This window comes from Brassica napus, chromosome C1 (assembly GCF_020379485.1).
Source record: "Brassica napus cultivar Da-Ae chromosome C1, Da-Ae, whole genome shotgun sequence".
NCBI lineage: Eukaryota > Viridiplantae > Streptophyta > Magnoliopsida > Brassicales > Brassicaceae > Brassica > Brassica napus.
In genome coordinates, this window is record NC_063444.1 from 49226281 (window position 1) to 49247572 (window position 21292).

General features: G+C 37.8%; 5 protein-coding genes across 6 annotated transcripts; 4 read left to right on the plus strand and 1 right to left on the minus strand.

Annotated features, from left to right (window-relative positions):
• Positions 1-252: 252 nt before the first annotated feature.
• LOC111213197 (protein POLAR LOCALIZATION DURING ASYMMETRIC DIVISION AND REDISTRIBUTION) lies at positions 253-2538 on the minus strand. Of its 2 annotated transcripts, none has more exons than XM_048744776.1 (4): positions 1941-2538; positions 1086-1441; positions 811-1017; positions 253-681 (listed from the first exon to the last, which is right to left on the minus strand). In XM_048744776.1, the coding sequence occupies exons 1-4, from the start codon at positions 2371-2373 to the stop codon at positions 658-660; spliced, it is 1020 nt and encodes a 339-aa protein (XP_048600733.1). In that variant the 5' UTR covers positions 2374-2538; the 3' UTR covers positions 253-657. The 2 variants fall into 2 exon arrangements, with proteins under 2 accessions (XP_048600733.1, XP_048600732.1); XM_048744775.1 differs by having other exon boundaries at positions 765-1017.
• A 1260-nt stretch (positions 2539-3798) lies between these two features.
• On the plus strand, positions 3799-6798 carry LOC106427949 (DEAD-box ATP-dependent RNA helicase 57). The gene is made up of 12 exons (XM_013868672.3): positions 3799-3970; positions 4047-4191; positions 4291-4418; positions 4500-4591; positions 4713-4809; positions 4916-4996; positions 5069-5301; positions 5385-5579; positions 5656-5746; positions 5954-6076; positions 6165-6315; positions 6404-6798. Exons 1-12 carry the CDS (start codon positions 3890-3892, stop codon positions 6622-6624), a joined length of 1638 nt encoding a protein of 545 aa, XP_013724126.2. The 5' UTR covers positions 3799-3889; the 3' UTR covers positions 6625-6798.
• An 876-nt stretch (positions 6799-7674) lies between these two features.
• Positions 7675-10162, plus strand: LOC125580384 (protein IQ-DOMAIN 1-like). The gene is made up of 5 exons (XM_048744777.1): positions 7675-8089; positions 8167-8478; positions 8660-8881; positions 8974-9093; positions 9225-10162. Exons 1-5 carry the CDS (start codon positions 8030-8032, stop codon positions 9873-9875), a joined length of 1365 nt encoding a protein of 454 aa, XP_048600734.1. The 5' UTR covers positions 7675-8029; the 3' UTR covers positions 9876-10162.
• A 232-nt stretch (positions 10163-10394) lies between these two features.
• LOC111213201 (mitochondrial import inner membrane translocase subunit TIM14-2) lies at positions 10395-11706 on the plus strand. Its single transcript, XM_022714886.2, has 3 exons — positions 10395-10555; positions 10836-11014; positions 11284-11706. The coding sequence occupies exons 1-3, from the start codon at positions 10553-10555 to the stop codon at positions 11438-11440; spliced, it is 339 nt and encodes a 112-aa protein (XP_022570607.2). The 5' UTR covers positions 10395-10552; the 3' UTR covers positions 11441-11706.
• Positions 11707-15566: 3860 nt separating this feature from the next.
• LOC111213199 (disease resistance protein RPS6-like) lies at positions 15567-21276 on the plus strand. Its single transcript, XM_022714884.2, has 5 exons — positions 15567-16622; positions 17368-18487; positions 18594-18902; positions 19633-20646; positions 20728-21276. Exons 1-5 carry the CDS (start codon positions 16159-16161, stop codon positions 20803-20805), a joined length of 2985 nt encoding a protein of 994 aa, XP_022570605.2. The 5' UTR covers positions 15567-16158; the 3' UTR covers positions 20806-21276.
• Positions 21277-21292: the final 16 nt, after the last annotated feature.

Consider the following 21292-nt stretch of genomic DNA (forward strand, 5'->3'; position numbering starts at 1 on the left):
CCGGCGAGTAGAGTTTCTTTTGTCATCTTTAGTTGGGATGCGATCCTTTTGCTTATTACGCACTTTGCACGGCTAGACCTTTACACACTCTTTTAGTTTTGAATGTTCCGATAATTAGCATATGATGTTTCTTGAATTGACAATGGCTTCTCATCTCTATAAGCTTTGCTTGGTAATGTAATGTCGAGTTTGATATAGCTGTTTGAAAACTAAACGTCATGTTGGGATGTGTTTGGCCGGAACACAAATCAATATATAACAAACTGTAATATTAAACTGAGATTATCTTTTACATTTAACTTAGAAAAGCCTACAGTGACACACACTAAACAGCTTGAGGATACACACGACATTTAGAGAAGTTCACGCATCCGCAATAACTAGCTAGTCTACAAACCTAGCAATCTAAATCTCTAGTCAAGTCATGGCTAAGAAGACTTCTGGTAGTATGGGATTCTTCAGAGACCTGGATCCTTTTGGTGTTGCAAGATGAAGTCTATACAGGAACTTACTGTGCACGTTTTCTGATTATATAAAGTTGCCACTCTAATTAAACATGAGTACATGACTCCATAGGTCTTTTCATCCCAATGATCGGCTTCCTTTCCTCTTTATCAGTTTGGTTATCTTGGCTCCATGAAACTGAGAGCTCCTGGTTCATGTCTTGTTCATGCTCATCATCTGAGGAAACACCAACAAATTTGTTACGCTGTGAGTTTGACCAATAGCAATTCAAGCAAGCGATTATTGGAGACCAAATGTACCTGAACGGTCCAAGAGGGGAAACTCGGTAAGGCGTCTAACGCATACCTTAAGCGCTTGGAGTTCAGCTTCCTTCTCTTGGAGTTTGGACTGAGTAGTCTGCAGTTCAGCTTCAAGCTCATTGATCTGTCCTTCTTGTTGCTCAATAAGAAGGCGGCATAGTTTCTTGTCCAGCTCAGATGCTGAAATTCCACCACACTGGTATGACTCGGATCCATTCATCAGCCCCTTACATTCCTCCATAAGTTCACTTGTCTAATATAAAAATATAAAAGTTTAGTATTAGCTTTCAAACGTTTGTACCAGTAGAAACACACACTAACCTCAGCCAAGTTTAGTTTCTGAAGCTCAGATTCAAGTTCCATCTCCAACTGTTCCATTTCCACCGCCTCGTGTTCCGGTTCCTCAGTTAGGACGCTGCTAGCATATTCCCCATCCTTGCCTGACTTAGTGTCGACAGATTCTTCTCCACTCGCAATCTCTGGTTTAGTAGTGAGATCAGATTTGCCACTGGATTTGAAACCCTGTAAAGATTTGATCCTAGAAAGTTCATCTTTAAGCTCCTGGATGGCTTTGACAGTTTCTTCCGTCGCTGTATGCAGCTTACTCATTTCATTTTTCTCTGCTGACATCATGTACATCATGCAGACACCAAGTGCCGAGCTGAAAGTGGAATGATCTGAAAAGAGAAAGTGATGATTTAATTATCTTCTATTTTGTTGGAACCAACTAAAATATTTGATTAAGCACAAAGTTACCGCAAGGATAACATTTCGACGCAACCAAACCTCAAATCAATTGAACCAACGAGTCAAAGTCTTTACGAGAATTTTAGCAAGAGAAGTAGCACCTTGGAAGCACACATACATGCTTATTCCTCACTATGGAAGCCTAGGAAGTTAATGATTGCCCATCTTATTCAATCTACTGTCAATATAGTCACAAAGTCTATAGCAGTCTTAGAAGTAAAAAAGTTTACCCATCCAGAGTATTATCGCCACTCAAATCTCTACGAGTCTATGAAACGAAACCTAACAATGCCCCTGAAACATTTTCCCCCAAAATTAACGCAGCTATGAGCTATTAACTAAGATGTAAATTCAAATGTTCACGTCATGCACGTTACAAATCCAGATATTACAACAAGATAAATCATCAGAGTTTCAAACAGCGCAAACCTTGATTGTTATTATAACATGACACACCACGTTTTGAAGCAGAGTCAGCACTCAAAGTTCTCGGCTTTTTCAAGGAAACATTTCCAGATCGCTTCTCGATCTCAGAGCCACCACCATTGTTTTTATTCTTCTTCTGCTTCATCAAGCCACGAACCTTAACCTTGCATGTAACCCCTGTACACTTCCTAAACCCGGGAGAAGACCCGGATCCGGACCCTGCAGACCCGGAACTTTTAAACCGGAAAACGCCATTGGTTTTCTCGCAAGGAGAGCCGAGAAACCCGATACCTACAGGAGTAGTGACGTGCTCCTGCTCTTCTTCGCTGTGATCCTCGGGAAAGGGATGATGTGGAGAGAAAGGGTTGAAGAAGCGTTTGGCTACAAGACCAGTGGATCCAGCAGCAATGGCTGCTCCTAGTACAACTTGCCACATCTCTGCCAAATAGGAGAAGGGGAATAGCGAAGTAGATCAAGAAAGAGCTTGAGTTTGAAGTGTATAAAACGACACAACAGAGTCGGAGAAAGTCCCGAGGAGACACAGAGAGAGAGAGAAGAATGAAGAAGAAATGGAGATTTTTTTTGTCCTTGAGCGGCGGTGGGTCAGACCATCACATGTTTCCCGCTTTTCAGACCAGTTTCCAAATTTAATCTTTTTCTTACCAAACTCATTAGATCATCTTTAACCCTAAAACCCTTTTTGAGATCCTTAAAAAAATTTTAATAATAAATTAAACTTTAAGTGGGGTTAAGGATCTCTGTTAAGAAACTTTCATTTTTAGCGGTCCAATGGAGGTTTCTTAATTCGAGGTTCTTAAAAAAATTAATATTTTTTTTAATAAAATTTATTTATTAAATAAAATATATTAAAAGATAACATTTAAAACATAGATTTAAAAAAAAACATGAAAATATAGATTAGTACAATAATCGAGAATAATTCGAAAACAAACTTCCGAACTCAGTTGATGTCTTCATCATGTCCAAATTTATGTCATATATGTTCAACCAAATCCGCTTTCAGTTGTTGATGCTTATGTTGATCACGAATTCTACTTCGAGCACCCATCATATTGGCGATATTTGAAGGGATATCCGTTTGGAAATCGAGATCGACATGTGAACTTCCGGGATCGTCTCCGTGTTGGAACTCCGAAAGATTAGACAGAGTATATCCATCTCGTTCATCTTCCACTATCATATTATGGAGTATGATAGATGCTCTCATAATATTCCCAATTTTGCCTTTGTCCCAAAAAAGTGCCGGGTTTTTAACAATTGCAAAGCGAGCTTGCAAGACTCCAAAAGCACGCTCGACATCTTTTCGGATAGCTTCTTGGTGTTTAGCAAATAAAACCGCTTTCGGCCCTTGTGGCTCCCGAATTGATTGGATAAAAGTAGCCCATTTCGGATAAATACCGTCGGTGAGATAGTAAGCCAAATGATACTCCCTTCCATTGACATAGTAAGTGACTGCCGGAGCGTGACCTTGTATTATATCATCAAAAACAGGTGAGCGGTCAAGAACATTGATATCATTTAAAGTACCCGGCGGTCCAAAAAACGCATGCCATATCCAAAGATCAAAAGAAGCAACCGCTTCTAAAACAATTGTGGGTTTTCCGGAACCACGTAAATATTGCCCTTGGAATTTCCAAGCGGTGGGACAATTAAATTAGGGCTTCTGTCGTATCCTATGTTCGTCCCCCCCCTCCCCCCCACCCAAAAAAATATTAGGGCTTTTGTTTTAATTGGGCTTTAAGGCCCATTTAATTTAGTAATGGTTCGGCCTATTTTTGCTTTTAAAACACGAAATGACGAATTTGCCCTCGACAGTATTTGAAAACGACGAAGATACCAAACCCTAACTGTTAAACCCCAATAAACCTGAAGGAGTCTTCTTCTCGACACCGAGTCGCCGCCGTCGCCAGGTCCTTTTCCGTTCTTTGCAGATGGAGAAAAGCGCGAATTTTCTGTTCGGTGGAACAAACTTCAATCGGAAAAAGTTCGCTCCAGATTTCGCCAAGTTCAAGGTTAGTTCTACCTCGTGTATAATAATCATCAGCTCTTTCTTCTTATTTTAGAAATCAACAGTGCTGTGTGTTTTAGAATCGCACGGTGGAGGATGATGATCGCAACAAGAAACTGAGCTTCTTTGAGCAAGAAGAAGAATCAGAGGAGGAGCCTGAGCAAGAGAAGATAGCTTCCTCCTCCTCCTCCTCTAAGAAGAGGAAACGAAAATCTGCTAATTCTGGTAAAGTCTTGAAAAAAAAATTAAACGACTTGGTTTGTTGTGCTAACATTGTCTGACTCTGATCCAACTTTTTTTTTGTCATGTCGGAAAAAAAAATAGAGCCTGTTGAAGGGTTTGATGTGTTCAAGAGCTCGAAGAAGTCGCGGTCTAAAGGGAAAGAGGTTGAGCACGACACAAAGGATGAGACTTTGGAGAATCCCAAGAAGGAGCTTTACAGGCGGATGGAGGTACGTATTGAGTTTCATTTAAAAAAGGCAAAGAGTGATAGAGTGAGTGTAAGTAACATGGTTTCTGTTTGATAATGGCAGCAAGATGCTTTGTCGAGGAAACAGTACAACATTCATGTCTCTGGTAACAACATTCCATCCCCGCTTAAAAGCTTCACAGAGTTGGCATCGAGGTGCGTTGACAGTTTTTGATTTATTATACTTATAGATAGGATTAGTAGTTTGAAAGTAAAACTGTAACTCTTTTGTCCATTGACATGCTTTAGCTATGGTGTGTTTGATGTCTTGTTACAGGTATGGTTGTAAGAAATACATATTACGCAATTTAGCTGAACTAGGATTTAAAGAGCCTACACCTATCCAGAGGCAGGCTATTCCAATTCTCTTGTCGGTATGCTCTTTATTCACTCGTTTTCTTTATTCATTACGGTAGAGATGGAATCCTTTCAGAAAGTATCTGTTCCAGTTTTGAGTTGTGTTTTTTTGATTAATCCCAGGGTCGTGAGTGCTTTGCCTGTGCTCCAACTGGGTCAGGAAAAACCTTTGCTTTTATTTGCCCCATGCTTATAAAACTCAAGGTATGCAACTCTCTTTACTCTATAGATTTCGCAGTTTCTGATTCTTGAACCATGCTTTTTTTGTTGTTTCAGCGCCATTCAACAGATGGTATTAGAGCAGTCATCCTCTCTCCTGCACGAGAACTAGCCGCCCAAACAGCTAGAGAAGGGAAAAAACTTATCAAAGGAAGCAAGTTCAACATCAGGTTAATGACTAAACCCCTCGTCAAAACCGCTGATTTCTCGAAGCTGCAGTGTGATGTTCTCATATCAACACCCATGCGGCTTAAACGAGCCATCAAGGCTAAAAAAATCGACTTAAGCAAGTAAGTCAATACCATATATATTTAGAATTTGAACTACGTGTAGTTTCTACTGCCTATTTTACCTTAATCTCTGTTGAATGCAGGGTGGAGTATCTTGTCCTTGATGAATCTGACAAGCTGTTTGAGCAGAGCATGTTGAAACAAATAGATGGTGTGGTTAAGGCTTGTTCAAACCCTTCGATCATACGGTCATTGTTCAGTGCTACTTTGCCAGATTCCGTTGAGGAGCTCGCACGTTCCATAATGCACGATGCTGTTCGTGTGATCATTGGCCGAAAGTGAGTACATATAATATTGTATACTTCACAACATGTCCTGCATCGAAAAGATCTTTACATTTGAGCATTTATACAGGAACACAGCATCTGAAACCGTCAAGCAAAAGCTGGTTTTTGCTGGAACTGAAGAAGGGAAGCTTCTCGCTCTTCGCCAAAGCTTTGCACAGGTAAGCTCAGTTACTTAAACAGTACACATTAAATCACTATAATAAATTATTATGTATCGCTTTTGTAATTATCAATTTTGCAATAAGTTTTAATCAATAGTAATTTAATAAAGTCAATTAATTTTCGTTAAGTTTACTATTTTTCATGAAACACAAAAAAAAAAAATCAATTTTTGTGAAACAATTTTTTTTTCTACATGGCTGTAGAGTCTGAATCCACCGGTACTAATCTTTATGCAAAGCAAAGAACGAGCAAAGCAACTCTACGATGAACTGAAATGTGAAGACATCAGAGTCGGTGTCATCCATTCCGATCTCCCTCCTGGAGAGGTAACACATCATCTCTCTCTCTCTCCACATATATAGATTGTATGAGATGATTGGAACCTAATAAGAACTAAACCATTGGATGCTGCAGCGAGAAAACGCGGTTGATAGCTTCAGAGCAGGCGAGACATGGGTTCTGATAGCCACTGATGTGATCGCTAGAGGTATGGATTTCAAAGGGATCAACTGCGTGATCAACTATGACTTCCCGGATTCTGCTTCTGCGTACATCCACAGGATTGGTATGTATCCACTTCTTGTGTTACTTTGATGCTCTTCTTGTGAATGCATCTTGGTAAGTAATCATTGTTTATTAAACCGTTGTTATAGGTCGATCAGGGAGAGCGGGAAGAAGCGGTGAAGCGATAACGTTCTACACGGAAGAAGATGTGCCTTTCTTAAGGAACATAGCCAACACCATGACATCATCGGGATGTGAGGTTCCGTCGTGGATCATGACTTTGAAGAAGAAGAAGTGGAAGAAGCATAGGCCAAAGCGTGATTCTATATCCACTCGACCCAAAGACAGTAAAATCGAACAAGAAGAGTAAACTTCAAGTTTCTTGGTTGCTACATTGACACAATGACTTTTTTTTAAGTCAGTTTTGTATTTTTATAATTTCAAGTCTCAAATTTCTGATAAAATGTGTGAATTCTAAGACTTTTTATATTATATCTTGAATTTTGAAATTCTTAAATTATGAAACTAGTTTGGATTTTGGATTCATCTTTTCTGTTTTATACAATTTTGTATATACATATCAAACAACCTGTTAGTGCATTATGTAAAGGTCTTTTCTCAAAATAAATACTCAATTTTGCATTAGCAAGATATAAATGAATATATTAATCAAAAGTGTAAGATATTATAGCTCAATGGACTTTATAAAAGAGAAAAAGAGAAAAATAGCACTAAATCAAGTTTTTGTTTCCAAACTAGCACTCAAGGTCAAAAGTCACAAAAATAGCACTTAATGTTTTATCAAAAGTCACAAATTTAGGGTTTAGATGAGGTTTTGGGATAAGATTTCAAATTTTGAAAAATAAAAAATTAAAATTTTCAAAGGATAAACTTAGAAAGGTGCTATTTTGGTCATTTTAGTTTTTGAGTGCTATTTTTGTGATATAAACTTAGAAATGTGCTATTTTGGAGATTTTTCCTTTATAAAAATATATATATCGAAGCATATACCACAACGACCACACGGCTGGTATGTATCACGTATGTGATAGAAAACTGATATTATTATTCCATTAACTAACGATCATGGGGTAGATATACGCTGCTAAATGATTAAGAAAGGCTTTTGAGATTATTGACGATTCCGCGATGTATTATAGATTCAGAAATACAGAAAAAGATACAATCACGTTCTCTCATACATACATGTGTGTTTTTGGAGTTATCAACAAAATCTAATATGCAATTTTCAAAGAAGACTTAACAAAATTGTAGTAGGCATAGAACTTTTAGCAGGTGAAGGATTTGAATCATTGATACAATAATATTGTGACAAAGCAAAAAATTCAGACCAATAATGATCATTACCAATGTTTAAACTGAGTTCTTTCCTTGAATTTGTTTTGTTTACGCTCATATAATAAAAAGTCGTTAGAAGTAGATATAAAAAAAAAAAGAGCGGCAAGCTGTTAGTGGGGTCTCAAACAAATAATACTATCTGCTTGAAAAGAGAGAGTGATAACAACGTGAGGAGGATCTCTTTTCAATTTAGCAAAGATCAAAAAATGTCGACCGATTCAAATTCTTATTAGCATTTTAATTTCCAAGAAAGTCGCACATAACCATTAAAGGTTTTAAGTTGAACTCCGAGATCAACTTCTTCTCCCGTTTGCAGGCTATAGAAAGTTCCTTTTCAAATCCAGTTTTAAGTGTTTTTGACTTTGAGAATCCGTTTCAATCTGTGATCTTCATCTGATCAGAAAGAGAAGGAAGAGATGGTCAAGAAAGCGAAATGGCTGAAGAATGTTAAGAAGGCTTTTAGCCAAGATTTAAAGGTACCAATGAGTTAGATGTAACAGATTCATATTCTTGTGCCATTATCAATTTTTTTTTTTAAATGTTGTGATTACAGAAACTGAAACATAAATCGGTTGAGTATCAGAATAGTGAGATCTCTTATCCTGTATTGGTAGCTTCATCCAGAAGTTCTCCTCCACAGTTTGAGGTCAGAGTTGATAAGGTCAAACGTAAGAAGAATCTCTTCCCTCCTCCTCCTCCTCTCCCTCCTCCTCCAGAAGAAGAAGAAGAAGAAGATGTTATTGTAGATTCGCCTCCATCTTCTCCTGAGTTTGTTCCTCCAGCAGCTAAACCTGATAGGTTTCCAGGGAAGTCAAGGGAAGAAGCAGCTGCCATCTTTATCCAGTCTACATTTAGGGGTCATTTGGTATGTTTGTTTTATTCATACTCCTAGTTTTGGCTTTGATTAGAAATTATGGTGCTTAGTTAGTATGCTATTCATCTGTTTTAAAAATGGATAAAATCAAGATGTGTTGTTTGATTTTTCTTTTGAGTTACAATTTGAGGAAAGTATATGACCTTAGCTTTTATGATTTCTACAATGCTAGGCAAGAAGAGAGTCCCAGGGGATTAGGAGGTTCGCCAGACTTAAGTTACTGATGGAAGGACCGGTTGTACAACGGCAAGCTGCACATACACTAAAATGTATGCAGACTCTCACTCGTGTACAGTCGCAGATCCGGTCTAGGAGAATCAGGATGTCAGAAGAGAATCAGGCTCGCCATAAGCAACTTCTTCATAAACATGCCAAAGAGCTAGGAGGCTTGAAGGTCTCACTATTGTATATATCCCAAGAGTTGGCTGGTTACACTTTTTTTTTTTGTATATTCCTAATCCTAAGACTTTGTTCATTCTTCTCCAGAGTGGGGGTAATTGGAATGATAGCAATCAGTCCAAGGAACAAATCGAAGCAGGTTTGTTGAATAAGTATGAGGCGACGATGAGAAGAGAAAGGGCATTGGCCTATGCATTCACACATCAGGTACATACTCTCATGTGTACACACATTCTCGCTTTAAAAGTCTTGAGGCCTATGATCACAACTGTAGATTAATATCATTTTATTTCGGGTTACGGCCTAGTAACTAATAAAGATACGGCTTATATTTGTAGCAACACTTGAAGGGCAACATGAGATCTGGAAACACGATGTTCATGGATCCTAGCAACCCAACTTGGGGTTGGAGCTGGTTGGAAAGGTGGATGGCTGACAAGCCATGGGAGAGCTCGGAGAAAGTACAAAGCAAGAACGAAAAGTCATCGGTTAAGACCTTGACCAACCGTAACTCTCATGGACTAGAAACCACAAAACCTTCAACCCGTAAGAAGATCAATAGCTTGACTCAACCCAATGTGCCACCATCATCATCAACATCTACCATAAAAAACCCGAGAAAGAGCAAACCAATCCCACCGTCCATGAAATCCAAAACCACCGATGAAATCACGAAAAGCTCCGAGAAGAACCGTAAACACAACATTGCAAGGTCAGCGGTTAGTGATGACGAGGGGTTATCTAGCTCAACGGCTAGACGTCGCAACATGGTTCCAACGAAACCAACACGAGGGAAGGTCAAGGCACAGAGCTCATCAGGCGTCGCTGCTGCCACCACCACGGCAACCACAGAGGAAAAGAATGGTGTTGTACCTGAGAAAGCACCAGCAAAGAAACGGGTTACTCCTGCACCCAAAGCTAGACGATCCTCAGCCCCGCCCAAGGTTGAAAACAGTAATCTAAAGAAAGTGAGAACGCCGAGTGACTAACCGAGGTATTTTTTTTTTTTGTTGACCATAGTATATATTCTTGCGCCAAGGATGGTTTTCTAAGATTTGTATCAAGAAACTATATGCAAGTGAAGCAATGTTGGTTTCAAGATTCTGTCACGATGATTTATTTGTGCATTGTAATACTTTTGATGAAAGTTTTGAGACGGGCTCCATAAACCATACTTCACTTTAAGAGTTAAACCACTTCAGTATTGTTGATTCGAATTAAACCATACAAAGAAATTTGAAAACCGAATACAAACCGGTTCTGTTTTTTTTTTCCCTCTTTTCTTTTCGTTATGAAATTAAATGAATAAAACGTCAATATCCGAGAAATAAAAAAAGATTAATATATAAATTAATAAATTTTGTGTAAAATCGAAGTCAAACCGGATGGATTTTATAAAGTTGCTGATCGGTTCACTATCTATTAAACCGTCTGAAAAACCAAACGACAACATAACCGCAAGTGGTTTCGGTTCGGTTAACTGAAAAACCTACTTAAAAGAGTTGGAAGGTTTCGACATACGGTTTATAACCAACCGCAAAGTCCAGGTAACACAAAGAAGTAAGTAGCCGAAACCCTAAATCCTCACTCAAATCGATCGAGATCATCCAACGTTGAAGAGCTGTGTCACTATCTCACAGATCAATTCTCAAAACTCTCCCCTACAATGGTAAATTGACATGCTTCTCTTCTTATTTTGTGTTTTCTTCAGCTCTTTATCGATTGATTCTGGAAAAATCATTTGATGATACTGAAAGCATCCACCTTTTGATTCGATTAGAGTGTCTAAAAGAATCTCCCTTTGTTTTTTTTTTTTGACAATGATAAGTTTAGTTCTTGTGCTTGCTCTGTTATGTCACTCACTACTAAACAGTGTCTTCATATAGTGTTCTCTGTGTGTGGTTCATCACTAAGAGATGCTTGCTTCTATGTGCTTGTGTACTTTCCAGGTTGCACCGATACTTGCAGGTGTTGCTGTCGCGGCTGCTGCTTACGCTGGTAAATACGGAATCGAGGCGTGGCAAGCGTTCAAGGCAAGACCACCTAGGCCTAAACTCCGCAAGTTCTACGAAGGTGGTTTCCAAGCTGCTATGACTCGGAGAGAAGCTGCTCTCATTCTCGGCGTTAGGTTTGTTTCTTGGTCTCTTTGCCTCTCACTTATTAACTCTGGTAATTAAAAGAGCTGACTTTGAGAGTCTCAGTGTTGATTATGGTACGAGCAATCTTGGCTTAGAACTCTTGTAGCTATGCCAAAACTAGTTTTTAAGAAGTTCGTTTAGTCTTAACTATTAGCTATTTTCTTACTCAAAAGGTTTACTGTTATGTTTTGCATATGGTTCTTTTGGTCATTTGCGATATTATTGTGGTTTGAGATTGTGTCATGGTGGTATGAAACAGGGAGAGTGTAGCGGCAGAGAAGGTGAAGGAAGCGCACCGGAGGGTGATGGTGGCTAATCATCCAGACGCAGGAGGAAGCCATTACCTTGCGTCTAAGATCAACGAAGCCAAAGACATGATGCTTGGCAAATCCGAGAGCTCTGGTTCTCCCTTTTGAAACCTTTTTGGTCAGATTGGTTGATCCCATCGACAAAAGCAAATGTGGTTTTCTGAGTTATCGGTCTGGATCAAGAACAAGGTGATCAGACATTGATTTATGTTTCTTAGCTAGATTAGATTGTAGGAATCAAATTATAAGTCATTCTAGTTCGATTATCTAATTATGTTTTTTTTCTGGACAAATTTTATCCTTTCAGATTGAATAATTGTTAGCAAATTAGAGTGTTATTCAATCATAAAATTCAATAGAATTTGATCTGAACATAATTTACTAGTATTGAATAATAAAGAATTAAAGATATATAAGTTATTAAGTTATGTGAATGAAAATCTCAAATTAATCATTTGCAATATCGCACGAATAGTTAAAATAATTTATTTAATTTATTTTATATATAACAGACACATTTCTAATTTCGATTCGGAAACGAAATCTAATAAGTGTATGTGTTGTCCACAAAAAAAAAGTGTATGTATTAATGCTATTTTTGAAAGGGAGAATTTGCTCGGCACCCAAAGTTTGAACGAAAATTAAGAAAATAGCATTGATTTTGACGTTATTAATTAATTAGCTTTTGTCTCATATTTTTTCCGGTTATATCCTCTTCATTAGCAAGTTTCCGGTGAAAGAAACAGAGAGTAATAGAATGTATGAAGAACTTACGACAATTTCAGGTTACGTTTGCAACGGATTATTCTCAATTGGTGAAGATAGTTTCAGAACCAGAAGAATGACCAGCATTTGAAAGATACATGGAAGATATCAAGCTTTTACGAAGAAGCTTTCTCAACTCAGACATCATCCATGTACCCCGAACGGAGAACCTAAGGGCGGATAGCTTGCCACGTAGTGCTAGGAAACAACCGTCTTTCGTCGTTCATATGGATGCGGAGTTACCGATTTGGTTTACAGAGTCAATATGAATCTGTGAATGTCTTGCTGTTAAAAAAAAAAAAAAAAAAGAGTACATGATGTTGTCACTTGGTGTTATAGATAAGAGAAACACAATTATTTTCACCTCACGTAAATCAGCTACGCCAAACACTTCTTTACCTCATATAAATAAATAAAAAGTTAATAAATAGTGTATTTCATATCACTCAAATAGTATATGAATCTAATCTCTATATACTAAATTTTATCCCAACCCAACCCCAACCCCTAAATACTAAATATTAAATCTAAAACCCTAATCAATGAACCCTAAACCCAAATATAAACCATAAACCCAAATATAAACCATAAACCCACGTATAAACCCTAAACCCAAATAGAATGAAACAAAATAAATAGCATAGTATATATTGATGAAATTATGAACCCTAAACCCTAAACCCTAAATCCTAATATAAGCCATCAACCCATATATAAACTCTAAACTCTAATTACTAAACTATAAACCCATATATAAACCCTAAACTCAAATAGAATAGAACAAAATAAATAGCATAGTATATTTTGATTAAATTGTGAAATGTCTATGATTCCATGGAATACGTTAATGTATGAAATACGTTAATGCTGACCCCAACTATAATCATTCACCTTCTAAATACTAAAACTTAAACCCTAATCAGTAAACCCTAAACCCATATACCATAAACCCAAATATTAACTTAAGAAAATTACAAACTATATTTTTAAACAAAATACAACACTCTTTAGTAATTGTCAAGTGGAATGGGACATGCTAAAATAGTATTGTCAAATAGAATGGAACATAATAAAATTGTCAAATGGAATGGAACAGTATTGCAACCGTGACTTACAGTAGTTAAAAGTATTTTCTACAAAACGTACATGGAAAGTCGGTAAGAGTTCAGTCATATTGGTATTGTGCCTAGAATTGCTCGTCGCATATGTAGATTTTCGAATCTCCGATGCTTCCTGTCCATCACCGCTAAAACCTTTGCAAAAATAGACTTCTTCTTCCCAAAACTTTTATGGATTTACCAAATAAAAAATAATTCGCAAAAGGTACGTGAATGTTGGAAGGCTACGAAATATTTTTGTTGTTAATAATTAATAATGAAAACTGTTTTTGTTTGCAGGTTTTGCCGGTAGGATAGAAAGACAAAATGACAATCTATCTATATATATAAAGTAGACTTTTCTCTCTTCTTATGACATGTGGAAGGGGGTTTGTTGACATGTGTCCTTTTTTTTTGTCTTTTTACATTTTAGATCCTTCTTCTTTTAGACCATTGCAATTTGGTTCATTATTTTCTAATTATGCACTATCTAATCTTTCTCACACTAACTATCATCATTTGAAGTTTGATAATCTATTTTATTGTTCAAAAAATTGCAAAACGAATTAAGAAATAAGTAAAAAATATAAATGTATTTTAATATTTAATTTATTCACTGCTAAAAATAACATAAACTTTCGCTATTTTATTATTTTTTATTATTTTCTATTATTTCATTTACAACTATATATTTATCTTAATATTAACCAAACTAAAGCAAAACACATAATCTAAACATAAAACCTCAATAATCATAGAGAAAAAAAAAATAACAAAATAACACTAATTCAATAAAGGTCCAGAGCTCAAAGGCGATCAAGAACGAAAATTAACTTACCCCACTTTATCATTGAGTGTCTTGGCCAAAACAATCAAAAGTCAGAAAAATATCGAAAGATAATCTTGAGATAAAGCAATCGCTCGAACACAAAGGAGCGTGATCAAAGACCAATGCAAAGAACCAAGAAAGCGGGTTAGATGAAAAATAATCAACAGAAGGCTAAAATCACCAAAAAGCAGGAAGAAACATACATGACGAACAATAAGGACAACCACCAGCTAAGAGGTAAGAATCATCTTACAAACTAAACAAGCACAAACAAGACGTCTATGCAAGTGAAGAACCACAAAACTCTGGATAAAAGGGACCAAAGCTCCAAGAGACTAATACCACACACTTATACTAAGGGAAGCAAGGGAAGAAGAGAACAACCTGAGTGAGGGAGAACGGAAGCCAACCCCCGAGAAACCAGAGCCCAGACTTGAGACCAGAAACAATCTTCCAAATCTACAAAGCATATTCGGAGGAGAACACTATCCAAATTTGGAGTGGCAAACATGACGAAAGGGAGAGTCACAGAGATGCAAGCAGCCATGAAAGTTGCAACGAGATGGGGGAACATAGATGGAAGAGTAGACAAAACGAAATCATTCAATCGCGGAGCCATCCTCGAGCTATAGAAGTCAGATCACCAAAAACCATATCTTGAAAACTAAGACGAGAAGGGATTATCGATGGTAAGCCAACGACGAGGAAAACAACTTCAAAGACGATTAAACTCTGACCCAATCCAAGGAGATGCAGTTCCTAACATGAGCCGAAATCTAAGGAAAAAGAGGAGAAAAAGGTGAGGAAAAACAAGAGGACATATGTGAGTCTTTTTCGGTGATGGCGAGAATCACAACATAACGGAAAGGTAAACGAAATGCATAGATGGTGACGGCTCAATGTAAAAATATAGGGAGAGAGCACAAAACATCTTTAAAAGGTACGTAATGTTCAAATAATTAGAAAAAATATTAATTTTTACCCTGAAACTATTAGCCTTAAATTCAACAAATGCCTAAATGTAAAATTATTGAAATTCAATATGCATTAAATCACAAACTCACTCCACCACTAATAAGGTACTATTATACCCACACCAACACACTATTAAAAAAACAAACACATAATATGTTAGCATATCACGTATTACTACATAACATAATAAAAATACCAAATAATGTTCTTAGCAAATAAAGACGATCACATAATTAGCTAACTTTATCATCCGAAAAATAATAATTAACAACAATAAAACAATATTCCGCACGGACATGCCCCTAGTATTATATAAAAACCAGGTGTATTAGGGAAAATGACCATCTAGGTGATTAGTGTTTTTTTTCATAGCTGTCAAATTTCCCTTTTCGAAATGAAGGATATAAAATTATTTGTGTTGAACTTGATTGATTCAAGAGGCAGTCCAATAACACCACACAACTGTCATCTCGTGAGCGGCCCAATTTTATTAGAGTTGTGTACGGAGAAAACTCTTTAAAGTCATAGGCATGACTCAAGATTGTCGTTACTCGACCCAGAGAAACTCTCGTGAAATTACCACCACTCACGACTCTGTTACTCGCAAGTGGTAAAGAGACAAACAATCATGACGAAGCCTGTGAGCTCCATGTTGAAGTTAATGAAGGTGATTACAATCTTCTAAAGTGTTTGGTTAAAGCAGGAGTTGAAGATAGATTGGTTAAGGTGAATTGAAGATTAACCGGTTGAAGCTATTGGAAAGACTCTAGTCGCGAAAGAGGTTTCCAAAGTTGTAGCTAATGCCTTTAAAGGCTTATTATCTTCAGCTGTAAAAGAACTAACGGAATCATTCGAGAGTATATAACTCGTGATGATCTTCCTGCTCGTTTCTTGAGCTGATTCTTCTTTGATGAGTGGATTGCTAGATCTGATCTGGTCCCAGTGAGTAAGATCTCCAAATCGGAGTCTAACACTGGGTAAACAAATCTTTGCGTCTTTTATTCTTTCATTCATACTTTCTTGATTCTACAATCGAAACAAACGAGACAGAAAGAGAGTGATTCCAGTGAGGAGATCGTTCGTTCATGGTGAAATCTAACACTCCAGTTCTACGCTGATGGTTCTCGTCTCAAAATCTCAGTTCTGATTCTCTCCCATTCATGGCCACTTCTTCCTCTTGCAATTGGGTATTCGACGTCTTCCCTAGCTTCAGCGGAGAAGATGTCCGTAGGACATTCCTCAGCCACCTTCTCTTATCCCTCGATCACAAACTAATCACTTGTTTCAAAGACAACGAGATCGAGAGAAGCCAGTCCATCGGCCTGGAGCTAGTACACGCGATCAGAGATTCGAGGATCGCTATCGTTATCTTATCCAAGACGTACGCCTCTTCCACCTGGTGCTTGAACGAGTTGCTGGAGATCGTTAAATGCAAGGAAGAGAAAGGGCAAATGGTGATTCCAGTGTTCTACGGTTTGGAACCATCGCATGTCAGGAAACAGACAGGCGAGTTCGGAGAGACGTTTCAAATGATTTGCAAGAACAGATCAGATGAGTTGCCTGATCTATGGAAAGGAGCTTTGACACATGTAGCAAATATCCATGGATATCACTCTGACAACTGGTACATACTTCTGCACTTCTTGATACTTGTCTTAAGGCTTGGACATTTTATTGGAACCCGAAAATCCGAACCTATCTGACATGAAATTGAACAAAAAAATTACAAGTATTTAGATGCATCCATATTTCCACTATCTGAAAGAACTGGAATCGAAAAGAACTTGTGACCCGAATAAACCTAGATCCGAAAAATAGACTCGAGTAGACCCAACTCGATAAGAACTGTTTCATACCTCACCTACAAACATGAATATCCCATATTATGACTCGATGTGTTCTATTTTAGATATTTTATTTATGATATATAATTGAAATGAATTTTGTTTGCAACCTTAATTTTTTTATAACATTTGCAAGTACTATGCAAAATTCAAATGTTAAGTTTAGAGTTAAAAAATATTGAATTTCAATTATTAATAGTTTATTTTCGTTGTTTTGTAAAATTTTAGATAAATATAACGGATTTTGCCTAAATGTCGACGAATTTTCGATTAGTAAAAAAGGGGACCAAATTATATCCAAAATTTGACAGGCATTTATAGATATAAAATATTTAAACTGAACCAACACGAAGCTGAAAAAAAAAAACTAAAACTTAGAAGTACATAGATGGGTCCAAATCTCTAAGATACGAAGGACTTGGATCCCATGAAAACCGATCCGAATCCAAATCGAAAATCTGAACTTCAAGGCCTACTTGTCTTTGTCTTGTTTCTGGTTTGAACCATCATCCTTGTCTTTATCAGGAGTAACGAAGCACATCTGATTGACGACATCACCAATGATGTTTTGGGTAGACTTGTTAGTTTAACACCGTCAATGGAGTTTGCTGACTTTGCTGGAATCGAAGATCATATAGCTAAGATGAGTGTATTGTTGCAGTTGGAATTAGAGGAAGTGAGGATGGTTGGGATATGGGGTCCCGTTGGGATTGGGAAGACTACCATTGCAAGAGCTCTGTTTGGTCGAATCTCTCGTCACTTCCAAAGTAGCATTTTCATAGACAGGACTTTCATATCGAAGACTATGGAAATCTTCAGGACAGCTAATCCAGACGACTACAACATGAAGTTGCGTTTGCAAGAATGTTTCCTGTCCGAGGTTTTAAACAAAAAGGATATAAAGATACATCATTTAGGCGTGGTCGGAGAGAGGCTAAGGCACAAGAGAGTTCTTGTAGTTCTTGATGATTTGAGTGATCAACTAGTGCTAGATTCCTTGGTTGGTGGAACTCAATGGTTTGGATGTGGGAGTAGAATTCTCGTCGTTACAAAAGACAAGCATGTTCTGAGAGCTCATGGGATTGATCGTATTTACGAGGTTGGTCTCCCATCTGATGAACTAGCTCTAGATATGTTTTGCGCATATGCTTTCAGGGAGAACTCCCAACGCGATGGATTTAACGAGCTTGCTTTTGAAGTGGCCAAATTCGCGGGTAATCTTCCTTTGGCTCTTAACGTTTTGGGGTTGTACTTGCGAGGGAGGGACAAAGAGGATTGGTTAGATATGTTGCCTAGGCTTCGGAAAGGACCAGATGGGAAAATCGAGAAAGCACTCAGAGTTAGCTATGATGGGTTAGGCTGCAAAGAAGATAAAGCACTGTTTCGTCACATTGCATGTCTTTTCAGTGGTATGGAAGCCAATGACATCAAGATGTTACTTGCTGATAGTGGCTTGGATGTTAATATTGGGCTTAAAAACTTAATCGATAACTCGCTCATACATGAGAGAGGAAGTTGTGTGCATACACATTGTTTGGTACAAGAAATGGGTAAAGAAATCGTCCGTACACAGTCCAAGAAGCCTAGAGAAAGGGAGTTCTTGGTGGATTCTAAGGATGTTTGTGATCTATTTAATGGTAACTCTGTAAGTGCTCCTTTCATAACACACTCTATATACTATTAAAGTCTTAGTTTAGTGACAAAACTGTAGCATAGTTGTATGAGATCTTCTATGTTTTCATCTTTTTCAGGATAGTAAAAAGGTTATTGGTATATCGTTGAATCTAGAAGAGTTGTATGAGCTGTTACGCATCGATAAGAAGGCCTTCAGAAGATTACGTAATCTCCGTTTCTTGAGAATATACAAGGATTCACTAGACTTGCATAAACAAATCAGATTGCATTTACCAGGAGGCCTCGATTATTTGTCCCCTAAGCTTAAGTTGCTTTGTTGGGATGGATTTCCATTGCCATGTTTGCCTTCGAGCTTTCATGCTGAACATCTTATTGTGCTCAGAATGCGGAGCAGCAAGCTCGAGAAACTGTGGGAAGAAGTTGAGGTAAATTGTGAGAATAATAATTGACAATGCTGCATAGGCATTCGGGTTGAGTTCGAGTCAGTTTCTATCTGGTTCGAGTCCTAGACATTTAGACCAATGGCGGACCTATGTTGACAAATGGGGTGTCAAAGTTCAGCACCTGACATCCCTGAACCATGGATCAAATCCCCATGGTGACATCTTTTTACATGTTTTTCCTTATTAGGTACATAGTTTTGACCCAAGTTAAATTCAATCATGGGTTCACCACTGATTTAGACTCAACTAGATATTTGGAAACTCGGATTCATATTTAAAATACATATTGTTTTCAAGTACGTAGCCGGTTCGGATCGGTTCAGGTATTTAAGACCCGAAAAAGATCTTAATACCCGAAAAATATCCGAAGACCGCCCGAAAAGTACCGAAAAGTTAAAAACCCAAAAAATATTCAAATACTGGAAAATACCCGAAATTTTATCCAAAACTTGAACCAAAAAATCGAATAGCCAAACAATATTTTTTAAAAATATGAAAATCTATCTGAAAACCAAACTCGAAACTTGGAAAATACCCGTAATGCTGAAAATATATCCAAAATATCCAAATATACTTAATATATACAAAATATTTTGGGTACTTCGGGTACACGATCGAGTATCGGATAGGAGACCGTACCCGAACCGATACCCGCGGATCCAAAATAAAAGAACTCAATAGGTACTTAAGTTTTTGTTTTGTTTTTGTGCAGTCACCTACATGTCCTGAGGATATGGTGGGAGTTCCTGATTCTGTTCAGATGCTCAATGAATTATATATGAATGATTGTGAATCGCTGCTCACAATTCTTCCTACCGGCATCAACCTGGAATCTCTGTATCGGCTTGATCTTAGTGGATCCTCAAGGTTTAGGAGTTTTCCTTATATCTCAACCAACATCTCATTTCTTATTCTAAACCAAACCGATATCAAAGAAGTTCCTTGGTGGATAGAGAACTTCTCTAGGCTTGTATGCCTAGAGATGTGGGAATGCAAAAGGTTAAACTATATATCACCAAACATTTCCAAACTGAAACTGCTTGAGAAGGTTGACTTTTCAAACTGTGGCGCATTGACTGATGCTAGCTGGCTTGACCGCCCAAATGCGGAAACTCACACTAAGTTACCAGCGCTCAGTTTCATCAACTGCTTCAAATTAGATCAAGAAGCTCTCATTCAACAATCAGTTTTCAAGTACCTGATCTTGCCAGGTGGAAAAGTGCCTTCACATTTCACCAACCAAGCTACCGGAAGCTCTCTGGTCATCCGTCTACTTCAGAGCTCTCTCTCTAAACAGCTCTTGGGGTTTAGAGCTTGCCTTGTGGTTGATGCCAACGAGCCTAAATCCAAAATTTCTAGCTGGATTATAAGTTGTCACCTCACAGGAAAAGACAGGAGCTCCTTTCGTTCCTCTGATTGTCAGCTTGACATAGAGTTGCCGCGTCAGATGGATAATCATCTGGTTATCTTCGACTGTTGTTTCCCTCTAAACGAAGACAATGATTCTCTAGCTGAACTGAACTACGATCCAGTGGATGTAGAGATTAAATTCACTAGTGACTCTTGTTGCGAAATTAAAGGATGTGGAGTACAACTCTCTGAGGTTTGTTTTTCGGACAAACAACTTAGTAGTAATGTTTGTGAAGCTGATAAAAGCAACATGGTTACTGCTGAAGAGTTTGGAAAGAGCAGTGCAGAGGCAAGGAGAAGTAGGAAGCGTTTGCGGGTAAGCTTTAGGCGAATAATTCTATAATCAGGATCAACTGTAATAGTTATAAAATTATAGATCACTGGTTTGTTTCTGCAGGTAACGGGAAAGACCATTCAAGAAAGTACGGACATGCGCTGCAGCCAAACCGTCAAGGAACGCTGGATGTATGTTTGAATCTTTGATTGCTAATCTTGGAGCACCTATTAGGTCTAGAGGTTGGACTACCACTGCAAGGTACCCTTGCGATGAATGAGGTGTTTATCTATTCTTGTGGAACATCCAGAGAGACTGATTCTTCATTGTCTTCCAAGCTGGTCAAGCAAAATACTCAAGGTTTTGGAACCGATTGAAACAAGCTAACGCGCAGTAATATCCATAATACATATGGGGCGCTCATGCATTACTTGGCCACCAAGCTGTCTTTGGTCAGTGCTCTTGACTGAGGCGAAGCAGCCAGATTACAAAGCGGTTTCTGTGAATAAGTAGGCTTTACATAAATTCAGACAAACGTCTTGTTTCAGACAAAATGAAACATGTCTTTGTTCTAGTATTAGCTTTCCTGGTCCAATCCGAGATTTTGTATTGTCCATGGATCAAAAATTCTCTAGATTTTGATTGTTCGAATTGTATCAACTGTTTCACTTAGTTCAACAGAAAACTA

Bases quoted from the DNA above. Each gene is read 5' to 3' on its own strand.
- LOC111213197 (XM_048744775.1), bottom strand. From the start codon at position 2,373: ATGTGGCAAGTTGTACTAGGAGCAGCCATTGCTGCTGGATCCACTGGT. The intron at 1,018-1,085 runs GTTAGTGTGTGT...TTTTTATATTAG, and splicing joins AGAAACTAAACTTGGCTGAG to ACAAGTGAACTTATGGAGGA. The intron at 682-764 runs GTACATTTGGTC...GTGTTTCCTCAG, and splicing joins TCCCCTCTTGGACCGTTCAG to ATGATGAGCATGAACAAGAC.
- LOC111213199 (XM_022714884.2), top strand. From the start codon at position 16,159: ATGGCCACTTCTTCCTCTTGCAATTGGGTATTCGACGTCTTCCCTAGC. The intron at 16,623-17,367 runs GTACATACTTCT...TGTCTTTATCAG, and splicing joins GGATATCACTCTGACAACTG to GAGTAACGAAGCACATCTGA. The intron at 20,647-20,727 runs GTAAGCTTTAGG...TTGTTTCTGCAG, and splicing joins GAAGTAGGAAGCGTTTGCGG to GTAACGGGAAAGACCATTCA.
- LOC106427949 (XM_013868672.3), top strand. From the start codon at position 3,890: ATGGAGAAAAGCGCGAATTTTCTGTTCGGTGGAACAAACTTCAATCGG. The intron at 4,997-5,068 runs GTATGCAACTCT...TTGTTGTTTCAG, and splicing joins CCATGCTTATAAAACTCAAG to CGCCATTCAACAGATGGTAT. The intron at 5,747-5,953 runs GTAAGCTCAGTT...ACATGGCTGTAG, and splicing joins TTCGCCAAAGCTTTGCACAG to AGTCTGAATCCACCGGTACT.
- LOC125580384 (XM_048744777.1), top strand. From the start codon at position 8,030: ATGGTCAAGAAAGCGAAATGGCTGAAGAATGTTAAGAAGGCTTTTAGC. The intron at 8,090-8,166 runs GTACCAATGAGT...TTGTGATTACAG, and splicing joins CTTTTAGCCAAGATTTAAAG to AAACTGAAACATAAATCGGT. The intron at 8,479-8,659 runs GTATGTTTGTTT...CTACAATGCTAG, and splicing joins CTACATTTAGGGGTCATTTG to GCAAGAAGAGAGTCCCAGGG.
- LOC111213201 (XM_022714886.2), top strand. The intron at 11,015-11,283 runs GTTTGTTTCTTG...GGTATGAAACAG, and splicing joins GCTCTCATTCTCGGCGTTAG to GGAGAGTGTAGCGGCAGAGA.